The 22,171-nt window shown below is 45.6% G+C and overlaps 1 protein-coding gene across 8 annotated transcripts in view; it reads right to left on the bottom strand.

Moving 5' to 3' along the window:
• Window positions 1-2,576: 2,576 nt before the first annotated feature.
• Window positions 2,577-22,171, bottom strand: part of AK1 (adenylate kinase 1) — a 57,771-nt gene continuing 38,176 nt past the window's right edge. For 4 of the 8 annotated variants that reach the window (XM_083485915.1, XM_083485917.1, XM_083485920.1 and 1 more), the window contains 5 exons: window positions 20,004-20,039; window positions 18,166-18,329; window positions 15,848-15,964; window positions 14,784-14,975; window positions 2,577-5,675 (listed from right to left, as the gene is read on the bottom strand). In XM_083485915.1, the coding sequence (XP_083342041.1) occupies window positions 5,607-5,675; window positions 14,784-14,975; window positions 15,848-15,964; window positions 18,166-18,329; window positions 20,004-20,039 (578 nt within the window). In that variant the 3' untranslated portion in view covers window positions 2,577-5,606. Of the gene's footprint in view, window positions 5,676-14,783; window positions 14,976-15,847; window positions 15,965-18,165; window positions 18,330-20,003; window positions 20,040-20,357; window positions 20,617-22,171 lie in introns of those variants that run through there. The other 4 variants (XM_083485916.1, XM_083485922.1, XM_083485919.1 and 1 more) reach the window with 3 other exon arrangements.

Genomic DNA, 22,171 nt, shown 5'->3' with positions numbered 1-22,171 from the left:
AACCTGTCACATAAAATATTTTCCAAAATTGTTTTGGTAATTGTTTTCAACAAGACTTGCAATGAATAAACATAAAATAAATGGGCAATGTGGGGGCTCAATGCACCACTCCAGGAGAGTTCATTTTGTGATCTGGGGGCCATAACTGAAAAGGCTCTGCCTTTTGTCCCCACCAACCGAACTCCCCTAGGGTAGCTCGCATTGCAGCACTTGCGGCTTCAGAATTTCAGGAACAAAGCAGTACATTGGGGGGCTTCTTTTCTTCCTGATTTTGCAGGCACAGTGGGTCACTAAAACATACCTGGCTGGATTGGGGGGGGGTGTCCAATGTATGTGCTGCACTTGTTGTAGGGACCGTCTGCCGTTCATCTGCACCAGGTGGCAAAGAGATGGGGAAAGACTGGCAACTGTAGGTGCAATAGTGTTCTTGAGGCCTTCCCTGGGTACCCACAAACCCTCTGAGCCCCTCACTCGTTTGCTCCTTGGTCATGAGGGTGTTTTACCATTTCCTCCCTCTAAAAGTACATAAAGAGAAAAGAGAAAGAAGGTCACTCTTTCTCACTTCCTCTTTCAGCTCCATGTGCTTCTCAAGTCCATTTAATTCATTTGGGTTTGACTTTCAGCCAGATCCTTTGGGAAAGCGAAGTGTGCCTATTTATCTGTTTCTCTCTCTCCATCAGGGTGGAGTGGGGGTGCTGATCAAGGGGAGAGGCTATGGAAGTCACCAGAGGGACTGGCGCTTGCTACTATCACTCCCCAAAATCAAAATGTGCCCACTGGCCTAATAAGAGTGACGGTGATCCCTGTGTGAGGAAACCCCACCAACCACCACCTTCTTCCAAGCCTGCCCCTTTGGCTCATCTCTGATGGCTGCCCCAAGGAGATGTGTTTCCTGCGCCTGTTGAAATGTGGGGTGAGGAATGTGTGTGTGGAGGGAGAGGGCTGTCATATCCTTCCCCCTCCCAACATTCCAGGCACGCGCCATCTCCCACTGAGGCTTCACCGGCTGGAGGGGGGAGGCTCTCTTTCCTTGCTACAGACGCACAGCCTCTTCCTGTTTATCACCTCAGGCTCCTCGACCTCATTTGATGACTTCGACATCTGAGCATGTTTTTACAGTCAGCTTCCTTCCCCGTCCGGCGTCTCTCTAACTCCAACTACAATACAGTGTGCAATCTTCATTATACAACCACCGACCTCCATGGTAACTCCAGTTTCTCCTCAAAGCCCTACAGCTCCCAACCAGCAGCCTGCATTTGATGAGGAGGTCTGTTCTTCTCGCACTCGGGACCTGCTTTGAGCAACCTTCCTGGGAGGTTCAGAAAAGTATCCTCTGGCGGTTCCAGTTGGCTAATGGCCACAATGAGGCCGGCCTGGCCCAGCAAATTTGCTGCCTGAGGCAAAGGGCAAGATGGCCGCCCACTCCATATTCCACTTACAGAATCTGACAAGACTCATAGCTGAATCTCATCTCAACTCTGGCAATGGGACAACATCCTGCACCATACCTGAGGCTCCAGTGTAGCTTAAGGGAGGCAGAGCGTGCTAGCTTAGGGAGATTCAGGGGGAATGGCTGGGGGACTGTTGCCACCACACCCATCTGCCACCTAAGGCAACTGCTTCACTCAGTGCAAGTTTTAGAAGATTCATTGACTGTTTCAGGGCATAACCCTATACCTGAAATGAGAAGGTGAGAAGAGTTTGGATTTGATATCCCGCTTTATCACTACCCGAAGGAGTCTCAAAGCGGCTCACATTCTCCTTTCCCTTCCTCCCCCACAACAAACACTCTGTCAGGTGAGTGGGGCTGAGAGACTTCAGAGAAGTGTGACTGGCCCAGGGTTACCCAGCAGCTGCTTGTGGAAGAGTGGGGAAGCGAACCCGGTTCACCAGATTACGAGTCCACCGCTCTTAACCACTACACCACACTGGTGAGGAGGCATAAGAAGAGCCCTGCTGGATCAGGCAAAGGGCGCATCTAGCCCAGCATCCCGTTCTCACAGTAGCCAAACTGATGCTGCAATGGGAAGCCTGAAAGTAGGACCCGAGCGCAACCGTACTTTCACCCCCTGAATACCACAGCAAGTGGGATTCAGAGACATATTGCAGTGGAGATAGAAGATAGTCACCATGGCTAGTAACCGCTAATAGCCTTATCCTCCATGAATTTGTCTAATCCTTCTTTAAAGCCATCCAAGTTGGTGGCCATCACCACAAATTCCATACTTTTATGCACTGTGTGAAGAAGTGCTTCATTTTGTGTCCCGAATCTCCCAAGATTACAGCTTCACTGGAGGTCCTGGAGGCCCGGTATTAGGAGGAAAATGCCCACTTTCTTCAACACCATCCATCACTTTAGATGCTTCTATGATGTCTCCTCAGATACCCATTAAGGGACGCTCACAAGCAAGGCCTGTGCCAAACAGGGCAGTCTCCACCTGTGATTCAGCGGGTGTTCAGAGGCAGACTGCGTCTGACGGTGGGGGGAGAACAGAGCCTTTGTGGCCAGTAGTTCCAACCAAAAGAGGAAATGCCAGAAAGGTTGGTGATGACATAATGCGCGCACACACATTACATGGTTGCCATGTTTTTTACTCTTTAATAATGATATGATAAATACATTCGGACATTAGGCCTGCGGACAGAGGGCCTTTAAGACTCTGGGTGGGATGCAGGGGGGCTTCCCCCCTCTCCCCACTTATATAAATATTAGAAATCATTGTACAAAAGAACTGGATACCGTTATAATGCATCAGGGTGCATGTGAAATGCTATCTGTGAGTTTGGAGTGCTCCAGTAATCAGAGAGAAAGAAAATGAGGCACAGTGTTCACATTACAAAATCCCACCCGAGTTCAGGTACACCATCCCGGGCTTCGGTTGTGTCCCACCCCTCCCCACTCCCAAATCTCTCTCTCCCTAAAGCATAGGGAGCGGGGATGGGAGGCCTTCAACCCTCCAGATGGACTCAAACTCTCAATCAGCCCAGGCCATCATGGCCAATGGGCAGGGATATCGGAAGTTGTAGTTCAGTAATATAAAGATGGCCAGAGGCTCCACCTGTGACGTAGAGCCATGCTCTTCAACCTCAGGTCCCCAAATGTTGCTGAACTACAACTCCCATAATCCCTGACCATGGGTGAAAGCTGGCTGGGGCAGATGGGAGCTGCAATCCAGCCATATTGGGGGCCCAAGGCTGAAGAACTCTGGATTCAGGGTCTCCCTACAGCTCACACAGGAAACCTGTGGCTCCCTAGATACTGCTGGACTACTAGTCCCATCATCCTTGCTGCCTGGGGCTGATGAGAGCTGGGCTCCAGCAAGTCCCCCATTCCTGATCCACAGAGACAGAGAAATAAGGGAGACTGGCAGAGATGGGCTCCTACTAAAGTATTTTCATCAGCAGACCAAAGAAAAAGGCACATAGAAGCTGTCAATCTGTAGCTTATGGCTGCTAAGGGAATGAAGTGGTAAGGGATGAAATGGGGGCAAGGGGTTGCCTGGCCTCCAGCCACCTCCTTTCATAGCCCACTCTAGAACGAAAGTTTACATGCCTGTTTGTCTCCTTCTTTCAAGGGAAGAAATCTCACTGCAAATTAGTTTTCTGTTGGGATGGGTAACACAAGATCCCCTTAATTTTTCTGTGATTATGTTTTTAGAAGCCCAGCAGTCTTCAAGTGGAGATATACCACTTCAGAGTCTGGGTGGGGGCTTACTTGAAGGAATGCTGCTTGACCTCCAACCCCCATTGTACACAGAACAAAGTTTTCCCTTGTGATATGCTGCTTTCTAGGTATACAGTCTGGAGAGTGGGGAACTGAGGGGCATTTGGTCACAAGGATCTCACTTGCAGCCCACGAAGCCGTTAAAAGCCTCCCATTGTGCTAGAGGAAAAGGACCACCTCTCATCCACTGAAAAACTGGGTCTCTTATTTCTGGTTGTGTTTCTGGGCAGGGGCATTGATAGGAGATGGCCCAGGGGTCCCCAAACCCCAGGCAGTGGGTCCCCTGTCCACATCCCCACCTTTAAAACAGAACAAAAAAAAATTGCTCATAGAGTAGCAGGTTACCAAGCTAACCAATTTAATTTTCCAGAATTGTCTATCCGTATACATGTGTGTATGGGGAAATTTGTGCCAATTTTCATCATGGGCCTGGGCAAAAGTCCTTTAAGTATCTGACCACACCCCCTTCCTCTATGCCACCTTGCCGTGCTATAGCACAAGCAGTGCTATTTTTCTAGAAAAAGAGGTGCCGGAACTCAACATGTTCTCTTAGAATGGCAATGGTGCCCATCTGAGAGGTGCTGGAACTGAGTTCTGGTAAGTTCTGGCTGAAAAAAAAAGCCCTGATATCAAGTAACCACAGAAAAATCACAGGGGTTTCTTGCCCTGGGGTGGAGCAGCTTTCCTTGTAGAAGCAGAAATACGGCATTCAGAGGGTGCATCTGTAAACTAAATAGGGATGGGAAAATCTGCCACTTTTGGTTCTCTTGGGTTCTCATTCCCTGCCTCTACCACATTGCAAATTCATTTTCACATCACATCAGTTTGCAAGTTTTTAGATTAAAGCCCCCATCAAAAATTCATCAGCATTTTAGTGCAGATTTATCCCAATACACACATTTTGTACGCAGTTTCCCCTAATTACATATTTTTACAAAGTGATTTATTGGGTTACATTTCAAAGGGTGGAGAGAGATTCCCAGTTATCAGCAGCACCTCTCCTGTCATTGATGAGAAACACCAGCCAATCATTTCAGAGCATTATAAAGTGTTGGTCTTCACTAAAGATGGCTATATCAAACAATGGGTAGAAAGCATGTTATAACCATCCACTGCCACATGTTGCAAGCCAAGCACTTTAAGTTCTTATGTTCCACCTTCCACGTGACAAGTTATTTTGACTAATATTTGTGTTTATATTTGCAACAGACAGGTGCTGTTATCCTGCATTATAGGGTGAAACTCTAGCTGCATTTTCAAAGCAGGCTCTGGGTTTTTAAAAGATCATGACCCAGCCTTAGCTTTTCTTTGACATTCCACTGAATTACTAGGATCAGAGAACGTCCCCTTTGCAGCCTCATTTTACATGCCACTCATCCAGAGAAAATAAGATCTCCTTCTCTGGATACTCTGCAGTGGGATAAACATGCAGTTTCCTGCCCTTAATCAACCTCTGAACATAACATGAGAGCTTTTCCTGTTAAAGAAGAAGAAGGGGGGAAGGGGGTAAAAGATAAAAAAAATAACATCTCAGCTCATGAAAGTGAACTTTACTTTGGAGAGAAGGTTAGGGAGCCAAACATAATGTCCTTGAAATTTCCTCCAACGAGGCTCCGTCCACGAAAACAGGATAACACCACTTCCGCTGTCACAACCCCTGAGATGAAATCGGAGATGAAGCAGGCGAGAGGAGGGGGACTAGAGAGGTTCACGTGGGGAGGCAAAGAGGGGGCTCCTCTGCAAGGATCTGAGGCAAGATTGAGTGGGAAGGGGGAGAGGCATCAGGGACGGAGATTCACTGGTGGTGGGGAAGAGAGTGAGAGAGGAGGGAGCTGTGGGGAAGGGGAGGGTGGAGAACCAACAGGTGCTCTTGCCTGCGATTTTACTTCAGGGCATCCAGGTGAGTGCAGACCTGTTGGAACACTTCGTCCACTGAGCCTTCGGCATTAAGCTGAGGAGAGAAGGGAGATGCATTTAGCAATTTGGCCCCCGGGGCAGCCAAAGCCTTGCCGCTAGTGCAAAACACTATCATCACACTTTGAGCAAAATGAAAATCTTAACACACCCACCCACCTCCCATCCCTCAGCTGACAGCCATCGCCAGCAATTCTAAGCCATTCTACTATGCACCCACCTTTATTTTGTGATGGTAAAAATCGTTTTAAACTGTTTTCCGTATTGCTTTTTAATGTTTAACCTTAGGGTGGAGGGCAGGTAAATAATAAAGCAGAGCCCACCAACCTGCTTTGATTTTTTATTGCATCCTGGTCATGGCAAGAACCCTTTAAAAATAAAACCACTTGATGCATTTGTATAGACCACAAGTAGAAAACACCTGTGCGCCCTCCAGATGTTGCTGGACACTGACTCCCACCAACCCCCACTGCCATGGCCAATGGGCAGAGATGATAGGAACAGGAGTCCAACAATATCTGGAGGTGCTCCATCCCTGGCACAGAGAATTGTAGGAAGGGGTGTTTTGCCAGTGCACAGGGCAGCATGTGTGCATCACTAAGTCTCCAGTACAGATTCATGTGCAACGTCTGTGTGTGTGCCCAAAAAGCAAAGGAAGCCAGCCAGCAGGTGGGTCCATAAGAAAAGATCCAAAACCCACCGTCGGACAATACCTCTATCAGGGCCAACATTAAAAAGTCCCAAAATAGCAAACAAGAATTCATGTCCTCCAGAACTCTTCATAAGGCTAGATGTGACACAGCGAAAGGTGGGGAGGGGACAGACAAAGAAGAAAACTACTAAAAAATTAAATAAAGGAAATTATCAGGGTGTCACAAGCAGGGCTGAACTGGGGCGAATGACAAGAGGGTCCTTCCCCTCCCCATCAAGGAGACAGGTGGTCAGTTTCACTTGTCTAAGCAGCCTGTCCACGTCCTCTGAGGTAACAGGTTGAAGTCGATCCCATACAACCTAACTAGACAGAGCTCTGGCACTTTCCCACCCTGACCCTGCTACCATGACGCAGTCTACATCTTTCCAAATCTGAGCGATTTTATCTGCAAAAAACTTCGCAAAATCATTGCAAGAGATCTTGGGGTCCTCACCAGGCCCCAATGGTGGAGGTGGTTCTGTTAGATTGCAAACCACCTGAAAGAGTCTCCTGCTGCTGTTTCCTGCAGATGCAACAGAGGCAGCAAAGAAGGTCCTCTTTGTGTCACTATAACCACTTGGTAAGGTTCAACATTGAGCTCTAACCAGTGTCTGGTCCAATTGAGAATGTTTTTTCTGCCACAGGCGCTCTAGCTGTCTCAGCAATTGTTTCATTGTCCTCAGCTTCAGGGGAAACCACGGGGCTGTTCGGGCTCCATGCAATCGCTGGTTAACTCCGCATTCCAGCAGACCACCAGGGAATCAGCTAAAAAGACATCAACATGGGATAATACATCCCCTACCACTCCCTGGAAACCCTTTGGATCCATTAAGTAGTGGGGGAGGACCATTTGAATCGGTCCCACCTCCCTGCAGAAGGGGTTACAGAGAAAGCTAGTTGTACCAGGTAGTGCTCCTGGTGTATCCAGGAGAACATTTGTCACGACGCAAAGCAACTCAGGAAGGGAATCCTTGGTGCAGCCAGTGGTGGAGCTTCATGCTCCAGCACTGGGGGGCGGAGAGCAGCCAGGGGAGGGGCTGGCATGCATCCCGGGGGTGTGGCGTGCCGCCTGCAGGGGCATGGCACATGTCCTGGGGGTGTGGCGCGCCGCCTTCGGGGGCGTGGCACCCAGCGCAGGTGGGGAGGCAGCCATGATGGCACTTCACCAGGATTGCGCTGCCGGGGGCGGTGCGCTCCCTCCGCACTCCTCTTCCTCTGCCAGTGGGTGCAGCAGGGAGGTCGGTCCACCAATAGGAATGCTGTACTGCTCCTATTGCCCAATTTCTAGACATGCACTCAGAAAACTGGGTCTCCCTAATAGGACACCTGATGATAACTAATGACTTCCTAAAAATCAAATGCAACCCCCCCCCGCTCACATGCTCTGGGCTGCTGTGCATAAGAAAAATCTGGTAGACAAGAAGGAGCAAGAGCACCTGCCAGGTCAACTCCTCCATCCATGTTCAAATTATGGATGGCAGTGGTCTTATGAATCTTTGACCTGGCATTGCACAGCAGCACCTTAAGGTCATGCGGGACACCCTTGTTGATACCTGCGTCCTTCTGGTCAGGACCAGACCTGGAGGTAGGGATACTCTTCAGATAATGACTAAACTTGGGCAGTGGGGCTGCGTTTCCTCTGAACAGTATGGTACTAGTTGAAGAAGTCCAGCTTTTGCCCTTGCTTTTTAAAATTTAAAGTTTCTATCCCTTAAGGATGCAAAAGTAAGCTTCAGCACTTGAAATGGTTTACGGGTGTCTCAGAAGCCAGAGGAGGCTCTTAGCAGAATTTCCAGTGGCCAAAGGTTGACTGCCATGCTCTTTGCTTTTGTCCATGAAAACCAGAAGCAGGATTAAACAAATGGATCCATGTTACCTTGATTTGCATGATTTATACAGGTTGCAGCTTTGGGGGTAGAGAGGTGCATATCTGCAGAATTTCCATTTTAATAATAATAAAGTCCTCCTTTCCATGGAGGCGCAAGTTACAGCAACAGCCAAGGCGACATTTTTCCACCTTCGCCGCATCAAGCAGTTGGTCCCTTACCTTTCCCGCCCTGACCTGGCCACAGTGATCCATGCGACGGGCACCTCCAGGCTTGACTACTGTAATTCGCTCTACGCAGGGCTGCCCTTGAAGCTGTCCCAGAAACTCCAGCGGGTACAGAATGCTGCAGTGAGGCTCCTCACGGGGTCTCTGTCATGGGAGCATATTCACCCAGTGCTTTTCAAGCTGCACTGGCTCCCGGTGGAGTACAGGGTCAGGTTCAAGGTGCTGGTTTTGACCTTTAAAGCCCTTCATGGCCTAGGACCCTCGTACCTATGGGACCGCCTCTCCTGGTATGCCCCATGGAGAGCCTCAAGGTCCATAAATAGCAACTCCCTAGTGGTCCTGGGCCCTAAGGAAGTTAGATTAGCTTCAACCAGAGCCAGGGCCTTCTCAGTGATGGCTCCGGCCTGGTGGAATGCTCTGCCTCATGAGACCAGGGCCCTGCAGGATCTGATTTCTTTCCGCAGGGCCTGTAAGACAGAGTTGTTCCGCCTGGCCTTTGGCTTGGAGCCAATTTGATTCCCTCCCTCCCTCTTTCTTTTTTCTTTTCCTTCTCCTCCTGCGATGAGGCTACATTTTAATATTTTAATGTTCCATTATTTTAATGTTGTATTTTATTTTTGTTTTTAAGTTGTAATCATTCATCTTGTTCTTATTATTGCTTGTAAGCCGCTCTGAGCCCGGCCTTGGCTGGGGAGGGCGGGGTATAAATAAATAATAATAATAATAATAATAATAATAATAATAATACAGTAATAATAATAATAGTAATTATTATTATTATTATTATTATTATTATTATTATTATTATTATTATAGACCAAGCATAAGCCCTGGCTTCATGCTGCCCATGTGTCCTGGGAGTGTAGTCAAAAAATGATATGCTGCTCAAGAGATCTGGATGCTGGATCAGCCCACAGGCCCCTCTGGTCTATCATCCTGTTCTGACAGTGGCCAACAAAATCCCAACAAGAAGTCAGGGCCAGAGTGCAACAGTGCTCTTCCGTCCTCTGACTCCCATCAACTTGTGTTCAGAGGCATACTGCCTCTGTAGCTGTGGATAGCCTTATTCCCCATGAATTTGTCTAAACCTCTTGTAAAGCCATCTTTCTAAAACTCTTTTTAAAGCTAAGTTTCTCACTACTTCTCTCTCTCTCTCTCTCTCTCTCTCTCTCTCTCTCTCACACACACACACACACACACACACACACACACACCTTTTAAAGTAGCATCAGAGGACTCTAATTTTGATCAGAGTAGCAGCTTGAAAGGATATTTAGCCCCTTTAGGAATTTTTTTTTGAGATTTTACCAGGTATACGGCTGGAAAAGAAGACTTAGGAAAAAATTGAGGACTATCTAAGGAGAATAAACTACCAAAGATTCCAAAAGAAAAGAAGGATCAGTTGAATGCACCAGTTACAATGGTGGAGGTACAATCAGCAGTAGGACATTCCAAATTAGGCAAATTGCCAGGCCCAGATGAACTTACGGCGAAATATTATAAAAAAAACTAAATGATCAGCTGGCGTTACCATTGAAGGATGTTATGAATAATATAATGAATAAAGGAAAACTACCAAATTCATGGAAGGATGCCTACATTTCATTAATTCCAAAACAAGACACTGATCTACTTCTGGTTAAAAATTACAGGCCGATTTCACTACTGAACAATGATTATAAACTTTTTACCAAAATATTAGCAAATGAATTAAAAGATGTATTAAAAGGCATTATTCGTGATGATCAAGCGGGTTTTCTTCCTGGTCAACAAATGAAAGATAATATAAGGCATATAATAGACGTAATAGAATATTTGGAGACCAGGAATGATAAGCAAGCAGCATTGATGTTTATTGATGCAGAAAAGGTCTTTGACAATATTTCCTGGAATTTTATGAAAAAGAACTTAGAGATGATAGATGTAGGGCAATCCTTCCTTACAGGTCTAGGGGCTATATACTCCGAACAGAAAGCCATGCTGATTGTTAATAATGTTATAACTGAAAAATGTGAAGTTACAAAGGGAATGAGACAGAGATGTTCTCTGTCACCATTATTATTTATTACTGTTTTAGAAGCTCTGGTGAGAGCTATAAGATCAGATGAAGGTGTAAAAGGAATCAGGGTGGGGCAGAAAGAATATAAATTGAAAGCCTTTACAGACAATTTAGTAATAACAGTAGAATATCCTTTATCCAGTGTACCAAAAGAACTGGAAAGAATTCAGGAATTTGGACAAGTAGCTGGTTCCAGACTTAATAAAGTAAAAATGAAAATGTTGATCAAAAAATATGACTGTACAATTGAAAGAAAAGTTTCAACAGATCACAGATATAAATCCCAAAGACCAAATATTTAGGGGTATGGTTAACTGCCAAAATTATATATTTAATGACAATTACATACCTATGTGAAAAGAAATAAAGAGGGATTTGGAGGTGTGGGGATGGATGAAATTATCATTTTGGGGAAGGATTTCTGCTGTGAAAATAAATGTGCTTCTGAGAATGTTGTTTTTATTTCATCCAATCCCTGTGGTGAGCAGGGTGGGACACTTCAGGGAATGGCAAAAAGTAGTATCTAGATTTATCTGGAAAGAAGCCAAGAATAAAATATAAGTTATATATATATATAACTTAAAAATAAGAGGTGGCTTCTCCCTGCCAGATCTTATATTATGAGGTTTTGTGTCTTTGCTTGCTACGGGATTGGATATTGTTGAAAAATATGAATTTACTAGATCAGGAAAGTTATGACAACAGATTTGGGTGGCATGCATATTTATGGTATGAGAAAGTAAAAGTACGCAAAGGATTCCTGAACCGCATAATAAGAAAGGCATGGAATAGATATAAAAACTTACTGGAACGGAAAACACCTTGGTGGCTCTCACCCTTGGAAGTGATTTCAGTTAAAAAGGTTAAATATGAAAAGAAATTGGGCCACCTATAAGGATTTGTTAATGGAGGCAGAAGACCAGTTAAAACTGGGAAAAAATTGAAGACGTAAAAGAATTTATGACGTATTGGTTATAATACCACCAGGTAAATGATATTTTTAAGACAGATTAAAAAAAATGGGTTTGATACAATAAGATCAAAGGTTTGAAATAGACCTGTTGCACAATAATGTGAAAGTATTATCGAAAATGTACAAATTATTGTTGAAATGGCATACAAAGGATGAGGATGTTAAAGCCGTAATGATACATTGGGCTAGGGATTTTGGGAATCATGTTGAAAAGAAATATTGGGAGAAGCAATGGAGAGAAGAAATCAACTTCCCTGCATGCTGTTTGTTGAAAGAAAATTATATGAAAATGATGTATCATTGGTACCTTACACCAAGTAAAACTGCAAAGATGTATAAAGTGAGTTTAAAATTATGTTGGAAATGTAAGGAGAAGGAAGGTACTTTTTACCATATGTGGTGGGCTTGTAATAAAGTAAGGGGGTTCTGGGAGATGATTTACAATGAATTAAAAATGTTTTAAAAGACATTTATTTAAAAAATGAGAGGCCTTTTTGTTAGGTATAGTAGATGAAGAGATACCTAGAGAAGATAAACGACTATTTATGTATACAACAACACCTGCGAGAGTATTGCTAGCCCACAATTGAAAAAAAGAAGAGGTACCATCGAAAGAAGAATGGCAGATGAAACTGATGAACTATGCGGAGATGGCGAAATTGACAGGAAAGATCCGAAATCAGGAAGATCAAGTATTTGAAAAAGACTGGAATAAATTTTTACACTATCTAAAGGACCACTGTAAACATTTAAAACCACTGGCAGGAATGTAAAGATGCTCGTAATGTCAAATTTATTGTATGTTTTTTCTTAATGGAACAATTAGTAGTTGGATAATTTAAAAGGATGAAGATAATTTTGTATTATAGTAAGAACCCATGGAGGGAGGGAGGGAAGTCTGATGCTTCAAAGGAACCTTTTATTTATTTTTATTTGTGGATATGTGAAATGGTTAATATAAAGATATATAGAAATGTGAAAACTAATAAAAAATTAATTAAAGAAAAAGAAAGGATATTTAGCCCCTTCTTGCCTTGCACTGCTTTCCTCAAGCCTTCTAAATATTCAAAGTAGAAATATACGTTTACAAAAAAACCAGAAGCCTTCCTATTAGGTATAGTAGGTAGAGAAATACATAAGTAGGATAAAACACTGTTCTTATATGCAGCAACTGCAGTAAGCATGTTATTACCCCAAAGATGGAAATAGGAAGATTTACCAACGAAAGAAGAGTGGCAGATGAAATTACTGGACTACGCCGAATTGGCGAAACTGACGGGAAAATTTCGGAACCGTAAGGATCAGACTTTTCTGAAAGACTGGAATAAATTTATGTTCTATTTGAAAGACAACTGTAAAGAACTAACATAGCCAGTAGGGTTACTGGAAGTTTTGCAAGGTTAAAATGATTATGATTTAAGAAATATAGGAAAATGGGTATATAGAGAACAGGTTTGAAAGCCATTGGCCAGGGAGGAGGGAAGTCACGGGCTTATGAAGCCAAATGTTTTATTTATCTTTGTTTATATGATGTCATGCATGAAAATATTTCTAAAACCAATAAAAAATATTTTTTTAAATAATATTCAAGGTGTTCTTATGTCACTTTCAACAGTCATGGCTTCCTCCAAAGAATTCTGGGAAGTGTAGTTTGTTAACAGTGCAGGGGATTTCCAGCTCTGTGAGGGGGCCCTCCTAAAAACCCTCAGCCCCCATTACTAACGACACCCCCCTTGATTCTTTGGCATAAGCCATGTTTTGAATCTGGCTTGTCTCTAAACTTGCCTGTTTGCATTTTATTTCATTCTCGTTGCTTTCTGTATACAGCATCTAACAAATGTAATAAATAACACTAGTTTAGCAAGACGTCCGACATCTCCTTGAGCTGCTCTTCTCAGGGAGGATTCCAGCTCAAGGAACCAAACGCGACCACAGCTCTCTGTGCCAAAATGCTATGGATCTTGGGAGTCACCTTCCTCCCCGCCCAAGCACAGCTTCCTCTATTCTCTGTCCACTTCTGCCCCTAAATCCTCACACTGTCTCCATCGGCCTGGCGCCCCCTCTTCCGTCCTGTGGGGCCTGTGGATTACTCACTGCCTTGCTATGCCAAGCATCTGGAGGCCTGGTAGACACTTCCTTTGGAGTTATGAATGAAGCCAGGACATCTTCAAGAGACACAGTGAGGCATCCCATGTTGTGACTGGACTCCCCCTCACCCTCACTTTAAGATGAACCAGAACCTCACTGCCCCCTGCTGAAAGGAAGGGCTCCTCCAGAAAACCCGTTTATCCAGCATCCATCCTGATTGGCTTGCACAAAGCTTGCTCTGCAGGTAGACAGTAAAAAACCCTTTCCATTGTTCATTCAGGATTATTTGTACTCATGATGGCCTCTGGCTTTCAATGCTGTTTGTACCTGGTTTGTTTCCTTACAGTGAATATCCTGCAACTTCTTGCTGAAATCCCGTAACTTTTCATAGCACAAATGGTCCAGTTCATTATTATTTTTTGTCCCACTTTTGTCATGCTGTAGGACAAGGGTGCCAGGTTCAAATAATGCAGCCACCTTGCGGAAAGCGTTGCAGGACCACTGACAAAAGCAGAATGATGTGAGGACTGTCTAATACAAACCCGCTTGAATCCCCCTCACAAAATACTGAGAGTCTAGAGCAGGCATAGGCAAACTCCGGCCCTCCAGGTGTTTGGGACTACAATTCCCATCATCCCTGACCACTGTCCTGTTAGCTAAGGATGATGGGAATTGTAGTCCCAAACATCTGGAGGGGCTGAGTTTGCTTATGCCTGATCTAGAGGTTTACTAAGCCTAAGTAAGTGCAAACTGGGGCCCAGTTCATGGGTTCCATATACCCATACCACCTCCACTCCCTTAAAAAGCTGCAACCTGCAAAAATGATGCAAATCAAGCCAGCTTGCATCCATTTTATTTAATTCTAGCTTCTGTCTTTCATGGGAAAGGGGAGTATTGTGGAACATGGAAGCTCCCACCCTCCCTACCCCTGGCTGCTGGAAATCCTGTACCAGGGAAACCAAATTGGTGGCCAAGTTGCCCAAAGAGAGACAGAGAGAAACAGAGAGAAGCTCTGCTGTTTCTGAGCTAAAAAGAAAAGAAAAGAAAAGAGAAAAAGACGTCACTGCAGCTCATGGTATCTCCTCAAGCTGGAACTGTTGAACAAACAAAGCATCTCACCCCCAGAATAATTATCTGGACAGACCAAGTTCATCACCCATGAGTGGAGTGGCCAACCTGGAGAAGTGGTGGCCATTTTGCAACACTTAGTTGCTTTCTGCTGTCCTGCATCCTATGTCTTTGGGAGCGGAGGGAGACAGATGGGTGGACGATGGGACTCACCTTACGGACAATGCCCCTTTTCTCATAGAAGGCAATGACAGGCTCCGTGGCCTTGTAGTACGTCTCCAGCCTCTTCTTGATTGTCTCCTCGTTGTCGTCGACTCGTCCGCTCGTCTCCCCGCGCTTCAGCAGGCGCTTCACCATTGTTTCCTTGCCAGCGTCCACGTAGAGCAGCAATGTTGGGGGTGCGATCTGAGCAGGGAGGCAACATGGAGGGGTCAGGGAGTTGGGGGGGGGAGAGGAAGAGAAGAAGGCCTAAATTCTCCAGTCCCAGCCAGCACAGCAGCTAAGCAACATCTGGAAGGCCACAGGCTCCCCAGGGCCTGGTCTAACTCAAAGTTCCGTATGTGGTTCTCCACCCTCATTTAATCCTCACAACAACTTTGTAAGGTAGGTTAGGATGAGAGGCAATGACTGGTCCAAGTTCACCCCATGAGCTTCATGGTCAAGTGGGAATTTGAACCCTGGTCTTTCAGGTCACAGCCCAGAACACTGGAAATGGCTGGAGATTCAATCTGGGAGCTCCACCTGAGGAGAGTGGGGTTGGACCCCAAGCTGCTAGTCACCTTGTCCAGGTTTTTTCAATCTGTGCTCAAGTCTTGTCTGCCCAAGCTTCTAGGAATGTGGAATAAACCAGCAGTTATTTGCCAAGCTTAGACCAGGCTAGGGGAACAATGCTGCCATCTTGTGCTGTCTCAGGGAATCCCAGTCAGGAAACGCTCAAAATAATACTGCTTCCAAACCACCACCACTGATGCACAAGAGGGAAGCTCACTTTCCCCGAATATACACACCACTGTGCACACTCTTGGGCTGGAAAACTGCATTGCAACGCCTGGAAAAGTGCAAAAGTTGAAGGATAGCTGCATTTCAGTTTGCATGTCATTTCAGAAAGTTCAAACCAGGTAGGCTCAAATCAAAATCCGTAGCAAATACCTCCCCACTGAATGTTTAGGGTTACAACCAGAATAAAGGGTCTCTCTTTCCAGCCACCCCACTCTGGTTGAGTCAATCATCCTCCGGTTCAGCCCTTCCCAAACTCATCCCACCCACTCCACTCTTACCTTCTTCTCGAACTCCTCGCCTTGCTTCACTTCCCGGGGGTAGCCGTCAATCAGGTAACCCTTGGAGGTGTCTGCCTTGGCCACCATGGCGTCCCTCAGCATGTCCAGGACGGTGTCCTGTGAGCAGAGAAGGGAAATGCCATGAAGTTAACACCACAGGAGCGCTCTGCAAACTGTGGGGGCCTGTGATCAGGAGAGGTGCCCCAGCAGTGGCTGGTACCCATTATGACTGGCAAAGCAGGAGGGCAACAGTAGGTGGCGCCAGAGTCAATGGCCTCTGAGGTCCCTTCCAACTTTATGATTCTGTGATTCATTTCAGTTGCATACAGACTTCCTTTTAGTAAGAGGAGAGGACAAATGGGTTGGAGGGAACTCAAGTAAAAAAAAAAGTGGCTTTATGCAAGTATTCTTTGAGGCAGCTCCCGTCATAAGGCATAGAGTCATTTGCAAGAGACTTTCTACTTCAACAGGTGGTAGAGCTGATATAAACACTGATATAGAGACCAAGGAATTATTGACTGTTCTTTAAATGGTTGCTCAGCTACCTATAGCTCAAACCTGGAAGGTCTTACAAGACCTGTCCCTGGTATTATGGTGTAAAAATGTTTTGCAATCAGCTACCACTGAGAAAATAACCCATAACTTAAAAGTGATAAATGGAACAGTAAAACTGAGCGAATTTTATGCAATAGGGTGGCCATTTATCACAAGCGCTCAAATTGGAGAACAGCGTTTACCACAGGTGTCATGAACTTTGAAGACGCCCAAACTCAGGACGAAAGGGGGAAATGTGCTAAGAGGAAGGCACATTTGGCAAACCCTCACCTTGATCAACTCCTGCCTGGAAACCTATGTCTTCACTGAGGAAGGATGTGTGGATCCAGAATTAGCCTCCACAGTCATTTTAAGACCATGTTCATGGAAGACAATCTTACTCAACTACGAGTGATCGCCAAAGAAGAATACTGTAATGCACTCTACGTGGGGTTACCTTTGAAGGTGACTTGGAAACTATAACTAATCCAGAGTGTGGCAGCTAGACTGGTGACTGTGAGTGGCTACTGGAACCATATAACACCTGTCCTAAAGGATCTACACTGGCTCCCAGTAGATTTCTGAGCACAATTCAAAGTGTTGGTGCTGATCTTTAAAGCCCTAAAAGTCTTCGACCCTATATACCTGAAGGAATGTATACCATTATTCAGCCCAGACCCTGAGATCTACCTCCAAGGGCTTTCTGGCAGTTCCCTCACTGCATTCTTGGTAGTGGCATCCGCCCTGCAGAACGCCCACCCATCAGATGTTGAGGAAATAAAGAACTACACAACTTTTAGAAGACATCTGAAAGCATCCCTGTACAGCGGTGCCCCGCAAGACGAATGCCTCGCAAGACGAAAAACCCGCTAGACGAAAGGGTTTTCCGTTTTTCGATGCGCTTCGCAAGATGAATTTCCCTATGGGCTTGCTTCGCAAAACGAAAAAGTCTTGTGATTTTTTTCGCTCCCCTCCTTTTTCTAAGCCGCTAAGCTGCTAATAGCCTTTTAGCCGCTAAGCCTTTAGTAGCCGCTAAACTGCTAATAGCGCTAATCCGCTAATAGGGTTGCTTCGCAAGACAAAAAAACCGCTAGACGAAGAGACTCGCGGAACGGATTAATTTCGTCTTGCGAGGCACCACTGTATTAGGAAGTGTTTAAAGTTTGATATTATATCATGTTTTTATATGTGTTGGAAGCTGCCCAGAGTGGCTGGGTAGGGCAAGGACTTTTGGATAATTTGTATGGATGAATAAAAATCAATTGAGTTACTGTATAACCTGATACCTGTTTTGGAGGTAGTGGTGGAGGCGAATGTTATGTTATGGGGAATGTTATGTTATGGGTTTGTTATTACATATGTATATATAACACAATAAAAACTATTTAATTGGAAAAGAAAGGTGACAGAGTGGTAGAGGGAAGATCTTAACTAGGTAGAAAAAAGAGGGAAATTGGGTATGTTTAGCCTGGTAAAGAGGAGACTGAGAAGAGATATGATAGCCATCTTCAAATATCTAATGCGCTGTCACATGGAAGATGAAGGAAGCTTGCTTTCTCCTGCTCTGGAGGGTAGGACCCAAACCAAGGGCTTCAAGTTTCAAGAAAGGAGATTGTGGACTCTCCTTCTTTGGAGGTTTTTAAGCAGAGGGATGCTTTAGTGGAGATCACTGCAGAGGGTTGGAAGAGAACTTTGGTGTCCCTTCCAACTCTACAATTCTAAGAAGAGCATTGAAGGCAGGGCCCGGTCAGAACTAACCCCATTTATTCCCACCATAAACTCACCAGTGGGACTAACTCTCCCTTCTCCATGATGGCCGACAGTTTCTTCCCCCTGTCTGAGCCAGAGCTGACCTCTGCTCTCAGGAGGTCGCCAGTGGATAGGTGGGTGTACCCATACTTCTGAACAATCCTCTCGCACTGTGTCCCCTTTCCTGAGCCAGGCCCGCCTGCAACACAACACAAGACATTTCCGCCACAGAGTCTAGGAAGAGAAATGGCTTTAGGGAGGGAGTGGCAGATCATGAAACCTTCTCAGGCAGTGGCGCCTGGTACCCACTGGGACGGATGAGGTGGAGGGAATGGCAGGTGCAGCCAGAGCCAAAGACAGGCAGAACCAACTAATTATATACCCCCCCCCATCCTCCTCCCTGCTTCTCTTTTTCCAGTCTTAAGTTCAGTTTCTCACATGGCCACTTCAGTTTACAAAAAAAAAGAAAGAACCTCATGAAAATTCCTCAGTGTTATTGTGTGAATTTCCCCTCATAAACACATTTTTGTATGCACATTTTCAAAACAAACGCAATTTCGCAAAGCAATTCCCCCTAGCATAATGCACATCTCTATGTTACTTTCATTAATATACGCAATTTAATGGACACTCCCCGCCCGCCCAGAATGTAAGTGCATTTTTGTAACACATTACTCGGCAGGAGAACTGCATTGCAAAACTTGGATAAGAATGAGTTTTAAAGCTCTGCTGCGTTTTGTTTCGTGGTGCTGTTTCTGAAAGCGTGGATCAGACAGGTTCACCTATAAATGCAAACTCCCCTACCCCTACTCCAACTGCGACTGCCTACTGGGGAGAGGTAGGCTGAGGATCCCTGGAGGGAGGGAAGCCTGAAGAGCTGGGGGGGGGGGCACCAGGAAACCTCTGCTTCCTTACTGTGTTTTTACTCTTCCTTGGGATTTTAACATGCCCCAGATCAGGGGTCAGCAAACCTTTACAGCAGGGGGGTGGACCACTGTCCCTCAGATCTTGTGTGGAGCAGGAGTGTGTGTGTGTGTGTGTGTGTGTGTGTGTGTGTGTGTGTGTGTGTATATATATATATATTTGCTTTCGTAGATTTTCACGGGTACAGGAATGCAGGTTTTGGTGTCTTCGGGTGTCTTCCCGTGTAAGAGTTGGGGTGTCTAGGCGACGTTTCGACGAGGTCTCACTCGTCATCTTTGAAGATGACGAGTGAGACCTCGTCGAAACGTCGCCTAGACACCCCAACTCTTACACGGGAAGACACCCGAAGACACCAAAACCTGCATTCCTGTACCCGTGAAAATCTACGAAAGCAAATATCTCACCTCTACGGGGAGGAAACCTTCCAGCTGACATGAAGATGACGAGTGAGACCTCGTCGAAACGTCGCCTAGACACCCCAACTCTTACACGGGAAGACACCCGAAGACACCAAAACCTGCATATATATATATATATATATATAGGGGGGGGGAGGAAATGAATAAATTCCTATGCCCCACAAATAACCCAGAGACACATTTTAAATAAAAGCACACATTCTACTCATGTAAAAACACCAGGCAGGCCCCACAAATAACCCAGAGATACAAATTAAATAAAAGGACACATTCTACTCATGTAAAAACAAGCTGATTCCTGGACCGTCTGCAGGCCGGATTTAGAAGGCGATTGGGCCAGATCCGGTCCGCGGGCCTTAATTTGCCTACCTGTGCCCCAGATCCTTCCTTAACATACCCCAGCCAACCCTTCAGTGGTAAGTTCCTCACTTTTATTAATGTTCCTGTTCCTGTTTGTTTGGAAATCTGTGAGCTGGATGAGAAAGATCTATTTCTGCATCAGGCTGACCAGCAACTTCTCCTATACTTACCAACTACAAAGATGATCTTGTGGTTTTTCAATTTTTCTGGGAGGGGAAAAGAAGGAACAAGACAACGTTAAGCTCTGGGAAGGAAGCACTTGTGGACATTTACGAGATGCCCACCCAGGGAGAGATATTCAGCAGAAAGCAAGCGCTGATTCACACACACACACACACACACACACACACACACACACACGCACGCACGCTATTGCTGCTGCTCTCCACCCCAGCCCCTTGCCAAATGGAAGGCATTCAGCCTCTGCTTTTGGGCAATGTGAACAGAAGCCAGCTTTCAAAGGATTTCAGACAAGCCCTAAGGCAGTCAGATGCAAAGATTGCTGCCTTCCCTCCCAGGATTACCTTTGCCAGATTTAACTATGGGATCTTCTACACAGGAGCACTGGGCACCCATCTTCCCTCCAACACTGGTAGCTCCTTTTTGCTGCTTTGATTCCCGTCCTGTCCTTCCTCCTTGTTCCCGCCCCCCAGAAAGCCTCTCTTTTCCTGCTTAGTACATTTTTTGTCCATGAGCCTCTGGGCACCCTGCCCTCCACAGCTGGGGCTGGGCTGGGCTTAGGCTGGGCTTTTTAGGGAGGCCTTGTGGCTCAGAGTCCAACACAGGTTGCCATGGAGACCGTTGCTAAGGGCCAGTAGATGCCAGAGCTCAATTGTTTCATGCAGCATCTGCAAGGGGCCAAGAATCCAATACGGGTGGAGGATTCCAGATGTGCTCCTTTTTGCAAACAGAGCCTGGATCCAGCCCAGGAGGACCCAGAGTCATCGAATCATAGAGTCATAGGATCATAGAGTTTGAAGGGACCTCATGCACTGCTCCATGTTAGTGTAAGATGATCTGTTGCTTTGAGCGCCTCTCCTCAGCACAATTCAAATTTGACTCTTGAGAGAAGCTGGAGGAATCTTGAACTGTTTTGAAAAATTTATCAGATGTATTCCAGTTACAGGAAGAGGAAGCAACTTGAGGTGAGGCAAAATAAAATCCAGAAATATGGGGAGACGGTATTCTTTATAGTCTAAACTCCCAGCAGCACTAGCTGTGGGAAGCTTGATTTGTTTTGGGTAGAAGGAAACAGAACTTCTACAACAGAAACCAACACAAGAAGGACCCGTTACATTCACAGCTCGCTAAAGTGCCAGTTACAGTGGACAGTCTTAAAATCTGAATATAATTTAAATCTAAAAATAAAACAATCTAATTGGAGGAGGCCGTCTCACTATGAATCTTTTTCAACTCCAATCTGCACTCAGAATCCAAGAGAGGCTCTTGCTAAAATTAGTAATAATGTAAGATGGTATGAGACTGAGCAAAGAGAGCTGGAGAAACTCCCCCTCAAGGACAGGTTTCGATGGTTAGGGGCTTGCGTGCTTGTTTGTTTTGTTGCATTCATATCCCTCCTTTCCTCCAAGGAGCTCCAGGTGGCATACAACGTTCTAATTTCATCTCACAACAACCTGGCAAGGTAGGATAGGTTGAGAGCAAGTGACTGGCCCAAGGCGACCCAGTGAGCGGGGATTTGAACCCAGCTCTCCCAGGTCCTAGTCATACCTGCTATACCACACTAGTAAGGGTGAGGCATGATAGAGCCATACAGAATTGCTCGTGGTGCAGAGCTTCTTCTCCCTGTCTCATAATGCCAGAACCCTGTGAAGTCAACTCAGTGAAGCTGAAAGGTGGGTGATACAGGCCTCCTTCCATCATTACAGAATCGTAGGGGTGGAAGGGAACACCAAGGTTCATCTAGTCTAACCCTCTGCAATGCAGGAGGCAGCATGCTTCTGAAAACCAGTTTTCTGGGGAACCAGAGCAAGAATAGGGCTTCCCAGATGCATCTGGTTGTCCGCCGTGGAAAACAAGATGCTATTCTGATGTTCCAATTTTTATGCTGTCTTTCCTCCAAAGAACTGAGGGCTGTGTACACGGTTTTTCCTCTGTCCTCCTAGTGTATCCTCACAACAGCCCTGTGTGGTAGGTCCAGACTAAGAGAGAATGACTAGCCTCTGTGAGTTTTTTTGGCTCAGTGGGGATTTGAATTTGCGTCTCTGTAGCCCTAAAGCCCAGAATATCCACGATGTCACACTGGATGTAGCCAATGCTATTTTTCCTAGAAAAAGAGGTGTCAGAACTCACCACGAACACCTCCCTTGTTCTCTTAGAA

This window comes from Podarcis liolepis (assembly GCF_965112155.1).
Source record: "Podarcis liolepis genome assembly, chromosome: Z".
Classification (NCBI taxonomy): Eukaryota; Metazoa; Chordata; class Lepidosauria; order Squamata; family Lacertidae; genus Podarcis; species Podarcis liolepis.
The sequence above is the reverse complement of the archived record's forward strand: the minus strand, read 5'-3'. Positions and strand labels throughout refer to the sequence as shown.